General features: G+C 45.2%; 1 protein-coding gene across 1 annotated transcript in view; it reads left to right on the top strand.

Moving 5' to 3' along the window:
* The window catches only part of RFX4 (regulatory factor X4), a 162590-nt gene that overhangs the window by 95699 nt on the left and 60118 nt on the right, over nucleotides 1–6773 (top strand). The window contains exon 6 of the mRNA XM_019642582.1: nucleotides 5480–5724. Coding sequence (XP_019498127.1) covers nucleotides 5480–5724 — 245 coding nt within the window. The remainder of the gene's footprint in view (nucleotides 1–5479; nucleotides 5725–6773) is intronic.

Raw genomic sequence — 6773 nt, 5'->3', positions numbered from 1 at the left:
TTCGGAGGGAGATCAGAGAGAGGCACCAGAGAGAAGTCAGGACATTAACTCTCTGCCTCCCTCCCTGTGAGGTCACCTCAGGCTGGCCATGTCCCCCCATAGGGCTCTGCTGCCTTCCGGGTTGTCCTTGGGGCATGGGGGTGGAGGAGAGCCTGCTGCCCCTAGCCCCAGGTTGCAGCATTCTCCCGATGGGCTCCTCTATGCCTGTCTACACCTTTATGACTTGTCCCTTGTAAAGAATCTCTCCTTTTTCTAGTGGCATCTGTTTGCTGTTGAGACTGTTACATAGAGCATTGCGCATCAGTCTATAAAGAGCTTTTTCCCCCTTGTTTTATACCTGCATACTGTTCCACCGCATTGAATTTAATCAGTTGTCTGGACGTTTCCAGCCTTGTCGTACTACAAACAATGCTGTCGTGAATTATGCTTTAAGTAAATTCTTTTACAAGCTGGAGTGCATTAGTTTCTCAGGACGGTAGTATAATAACAAAATGCCACAAACTGGGTGGCTTAGAACAATGGAAATGTATTCCCTGACAGTTCCGAAGTCCAGGAGTCTGAAACCCAGGTGTTGGCAGGCTTGGTTCCTTCCAGAGACTTTGCGGGAGGATTTGTTCCCTGCCTGTCTCCCAGCTTCTGGTGGTTGCTGCCAATCCTTGGTGTTCCCTGGCTTGTAGATGCGTCCCTCCAGCCTCTGCCTCCATCTTCACAGTGAGTCCCACTCTGTGTGTCCCTTGTTTCTTATGAGGACACTTATCATCAGGTGTAAGGCCCATCCAGTTAATCCAAACTCTCATTCCAAGATCGTTACTTTAATCACATCTGCAAAGGCCCTTTTACCAAGTTTATCTTCACTGGTGCTGGGTGGACATTTTTTGGGGGGGAGACCACCATTCATCCTACTACATGGAATGTATGTACTGGATAAATTCCTAGAAGGCTGACTTCCTAGTTCACAGGATATGTAACTCAAACTTTCTTCAGTGAACTTTTAATTTGCATTTCTCTTNGCCCGACTGGCCTACTAGGAAGACAGTTTTTCCAGGGTATCATTATACCCAGAATTATGGATTCAGGAAAGCTTGCCTATATTTTGGATTTAATCTTTCCCAAGGCTCATCCACTTTGGTGTTTTTGGACCTGGTTACCTTCTATTCTCAAGGTCAGGTCCCCACGGCTATCAAATCCTGCCAATAGGAGACCAGAATAGATAATCCAGGAAACTTACTTTAAATAATCATTTCCAACCATTTCCTCTGCTTATTTTACCACTTATGCTTGCAAAGATTAAGAACTGTCTAATAATAAGTTTGAATTTGTTAAATGCCTCCATGATGCTAAGAATTTTTATGTAAGCTATCTGATTTCATCCTAACAATAGGAAGACATCACTATCTCCATTGCATAAAAGCTGATAACTCATATATTTAGTCCTGAGCTCCAAATTCAATTGACTTGACATCTAACTTAACATGAGCAAATCAGAGTGCTTACTTTCTGCCCCAAATCTGTTTTCCAAGTCTTACATTACTGCCACCACCCACCCAATTGCTCAAGCCATAAACCTTGATTCTTCTCTTCCCCTCACCCCTCATGTCCAGTCTGTCGGGAGGTCCTGTCGGCTCTGCCTCCTGACATAAACACTGTCAGTCCATTTCACATCTAACTCCCAAGCATCAGCTCCCGAGCTTTACGCTATTCTCCCTCCTTCCTTTTTCTTCTTGCCCTGAGGAACCAGGGTCATAGGACATTCTGAGATGCCAGAGTAGAAGGGAGGTCCAAACTGAACAGTACGCCCTCTACAAAGGCTCCTCCGGAGTCCGAGCATGGATCGGGTCTCCCTGTGCTTCTGGAACAGGCTTGAAACAGACTGATGCCTGTGAAAGACACTGTTTTCCACAGATTTGTTTTAACATACACAGCTGCTGATCTTTTCCAGAACTTCTGCTAGAAATTAACTGCTCAAAAAAAAAAAAGTAGGGCTGGCTGCATGCAAGGAAAGCTTAAAAAGGCAAGTGAATGCAGAATCTAAGAATTCTTAGGAATCAGCTGGGCAGATCTTCTCACTCTGAGTTGGAAGGGCAGGTGGGACCCAGCCTGAGGCTGATGCCCAAGGACAAGCTGGGATCAGGGTCTAGCAGAGGGTCCACGGGAAGGCAAGTACCTTGTCCAAGATGTGGCCATCTCCAGGCCCAGCCACGCCACAGTTAGCCACCAGATGTGCCATTGACAGAATAAGCCTTGACAGGTGAGCAGAGCCACAATGGAGATTCTGGCTGGGTGACACTCAGAAACTCAGGCAAGGGTGTCTCAGATGCTTAGGACATACAGTGATTTCTTGGGTCTTGTAATGGTAGTGCCTCCATGATATAATAATAGTGATAGCTAACCTTTATTAAGCATCTACTAGGAGCTAAGCACTATAATAAGTAATCTTTAGCACTCTTTACCGAAACCTATGCAGTAAATACTACTTTTGTGCCCATTTCACACATAGGGAAACTGAGGTGTAGAGATATTACACTCCTATTTGGTAGTGGGCCAGGATTGGAACCCCGGAGGGCAATCTTCACTGATCTGTTTTAGTTTTCAATCTGGAGGGAAACTTTGCGCTATTTTCACTGTCATGGAAATAACAGAACTGTGACTTGAGTTTCCCAATTGACAAACTTTACTTCATTCACCACTTTGGTCATGTTTTTAGCAATTACCATTTTCCCCATAAGAAGTCGGGAAGCCGTGCTTTTCTCCCCATTCTTCATCCCCCAAGCCTCCCATCCAGTGTCTATACTGGGAAGTCCAGGCAGGCTGTGGACATCAGAGAAGCCTGTTCACCAAGGCTAATCGCAGGTCACCAGGCTGGGGTCAGGAGCAGCCTGGTCAGAGGAAAGCAAGACCCTGCCCCTGAGAGCGGCCTGAGGGACGCTGCAGGCCACCGGGGGGGGGGGCAGGGGCAGACAGCTGGAAAGTGGGCAGCAGTGCCAGGAGAAACATGGGTCTCAGGAATGGGGTAGAAGCCCAGTTACCTTGTGAAGAACAAACCAGCCACAGGACTGACTGATGGAAAGACAGGCAGACACGGGCTCGATGTCATCCATTCCCTGACTTGCTGTCTGGCTTTGGACGAAAGTCTCTGCAAAACGGGAATAATGATTCTCAGCAGCAGTAGTAGTATGAGCATTAAGCGAGGGAATCTGTGTAAAATTCTTGGCATCTACTAGGCACCCAGTAAATAAAGCGAATGCCAGTACTAGTACCACCTCCAAAGTATTAGACTGGGGCACTAAATTACCTCCTGCGTCGGATCAGGATTGATATGGGGACACGGATGTGGATAATGCTGTAAGTGGGGGTTCAGGAGTGCCCATCTGTGGGGGAATGAAGGATACACAGTCCAGGAACCAAGTCGAACCCATGAGATTTCACAAAAATTCAGTTATTCCCTAACTTCAAGGTGAGCCACTCCTCGGCGTTGGCTGAGGTCTAGATATTTTTAAAGTCTAGATATTTTGAAGTCTAGATATTATTGTATATACCAGGTAACTACCTTCCGTTTCCCTTCACATGCATCCCTTATCACCCCTCCACCCCCTCCCCTGACCTCCAGCTCACACACTAAAAGATACAGGTGTCGGGGGCCATCAGTGGGTTCTCTGTCCTGGACATTCACTCTACTATTCATTCATCAACAACACAGCTTGGGTTCCTGCTGTCATCACATTAGTAGCAATGCCCTCATGTTTGAGGGTCTGCTATATGTCTGCTCGGGGCTAGTGGTTGCGGTTGGAGTGCCCGCATAGCTACTGCCTAGATAATCAACGCCGAGCTCCCCATAANGGAGAGGGAAGGTTATGCATGCTTGTGTCTCCCCTCCCTGGGAAGCCTCTCCCACAACTCAAAATGCTTTCTTATTTGTGTTGTGTTGTAACGATCACCCACCATATCTCCATGAGTAGAAAAGAATAGTTAATATGTTACGCAATGTTTCTGAAAGCGAGGTCCCTGAATTACTTACAATAGTATCGCTGTGTGATTGTAAAAATCTACTTTAGACCTACTAAGTCAGAATCTTTGGGGGTGGAGCCCGGGAGTCTGTATTTTAATATGTCCTGAAGGTGATTCTTACTATTAGTAAAGTTTGAGAGTCACGGGCTTAGTGGTTACAAGCACTTTCTTTGGAGGTTCAAATCCTGCCTCTGTTTCTTACCCACTGGGTGATCTTGGGTGTGTCACTTAAATTATCTGATTCTGACTTCCCTAGTCTGTAAAATGGGGATAATCATTAGTTCCAGCCTCACAGGGGCTTTGTAAGATTAAATAAGCTAATGTGTGTAAAGCACTTAGCACCTTGTGAGCTGCTGTGATGGGCACCCCATTTTCAGTTAGTAGATAATGACAAGCCCTCCAACGACTGGGGATCTGAGCCAGGAATGTAATGCAGGTGCTGAACCCAGCAGGCTAGTCCGTCTCAAACTGATGTGCATCAGAATTATCTGAGGTGCTTGTTTCAGTGCTGATCCTTGGGCCCCGTTCCCTTGTTCAGAATCAGTAGGTCGGGGGCCTAGGAATCTGTATTTTTAGTGTGCTCCACAGATGACTCGGGCAAACTTCAAAGTTTATGACCCCACCGTGCAGTGCAGTGTTTGCTGTGAGTGTAGCGTGGTGACTGTGCAGGTAAACAGACCTGTGCTCAAGGACCTGTTCGTCCCCTAAACAGCTGTATAAATTTGAGCAAATTAAGCTTTCTTGCCTCCATTTTCTCACCTATAAAAATACTGCAATAACCCCCATTTCATAGCGTTATTTTACAAATTGGTGTGCATGAACACTTGGCAAAGTGCCTAACACGTAGCAGGTATTCAATAGATTGTAGCTAAAATCCAAACAAAATGCAGTGTCCATCTCTCGTTAGTCTGAATTGAAAATACTGCTTATGATTAAGCCCAATTTGAGTTAATAAAACTTCTGGTCTTTGTTTTACCTTCAGTGTCAACAGAAACACTGAATTGACCTTTTTAAAGAAACAGTTCTTTAGGGCTACCTTTTACTGCTTAAGAAAAACGGACCAAATGAATCGATGTTGGTGGGAAAGTTTGCAGTTGTAAACACACCCTTCTTCTAGGGTCCCCACAGAAGGGGAGACTCAGATGCTGTACCCCAGGATCACATGTAGCTAGATAGAAGAGATTAAGTACAAATGGAAAATTTTTCATCCCCCTTTCTGCTTTGTAAAGTATTTGACTTAACATTTTCTGTAGGAAGCAATTTTGGTTATTTTTACCTGCTTGATTGATGGCTGGCAGCATGGAACTTTGGTTTAATTCTAGATTTCCGAGATGTTGAGCCTTACAGGAGAGTTAACTCTTGTAGCCCAGGGAGAATGGGCCCAGTCATCCTTGGCCTTGGGAACCCCCTGCTCAGGAAACCCCACCTGATAACGATGCATGTGGGTCTCTCTCTCTCTCTGTCTGTGGCCCAGGTACCATTACTATGGCATTGCAGTGAAGGAAAACTCCCAATATTATGATGTGATGTATTCCAAGAAAGGAGCCGCCTGGGTGAGCGAGACGGGCAAGAAAGAAGTGAGCAAACAGACGGTGGCGTATTCACCCCGGTCCAAACTTGGAACGTTGCTGCCAGAGTTTCCAAATGTCAAAGAGCTGAATCTGCCAGCCAGTCTGCCCGAGGAGAAGGTGACCACATCTGAAGGATTATGGGGAGTGGGTGATTTCTCTCTTTTCCACACAACACACACATGCACGCACGCATGCATGCACGCACGCATGCATGCACGCACACACACACACACTTTACTTGCAAAATGGTGAGTTTGAAAATATAAAGCTAGAAATCTGAATGAAGTATGGACTTTAGTTGATAGCATATCAGTATTAGTTCATTAGTCCTGACAACGGTGCCATCCTAATATAAAGTGTTGACAATAGAGTAACTGGGTTGTAAGATATATGGGAAGTCCCTGTACAACCTTTAAAACTTTGCTACAAACGTAATACTACTCTAAAATAAAAAGTTTATCTACCTGTCTACCTACTTACCTACCGACGTGTCACCCTTCCTACTCATCTATGATGTTACTTACACCTTCTCACTTCACAAAGGAAAGACCCCTCTCCCCTAGGTTGCTTTTTTATAGGATAACGAGTATTTTCCCATGTGCTGCAGAGGATGTGGTGAAATCATAGTCCCGCAGACAAAAAAGATTTTATAGGTATAGTGACTGAGATAGTTTGGGTCATAGGGTGTTGGGAGGAAGTTACTGGAAACACAGATTTGGGGACTTGCCCCTGGTGATCGCATCTCTCACGCACCTCTCTTGCTGCAGCCCAGTGCCCAGTAGGTGCTGAGCTTCTGCCATCCACAGATGGCGCTGGGAGTTGGGATGCAGTGGTGATGAGACCTGTGTTCTGCTCTCAGGAAACTTACCATCAATTGAACATGCACGCACACACGCACGCGCACAAGCATGCGCATCTGTGTTCTGAAACAAAAATAATATCTGTAAAAAATGCTTTTTAAGTTGAAGAACCAGATAAATCTTTATTTTTTTCCCCTCCAATTTACTTTTTTTTTTCTCAGCAGACTTCCTGTATCATAGCTTTAAAATTCTTGGATAAAGGGAGCTGGAGTTAAAACTCTTTTGCTAAGCAGATTCTAGAGAATTTCCCAAATGTCTTTTTGTGATTTTGGCAAAAGTACCTCTTCTTACAAATACACACTGTGTTTTAACTTTTCAGCATCTCAGCTGATGAGGA

This window comes from Hipposideros armiger, unplaced genomic scaffold (genome assembly GCF_001890085.2).
Source record: "Hipposideros armiger isolate ML-2016 unplaced genomic scaffold, ASM189008v1 scaffold_71, whole genome shotgun sequence".
Lineage (NCBI taxonomy): Eukaryota > Metazoa > Chordata > Mammalia > Chiroptera > Hipposideridae > Hipposideros > Hipposideros armiger.
The sequence above is the reverse complement of the archived record's forward strand: the minus strand, read 5'-3'. Positions and strand labels throughout refer to the sequence as shown.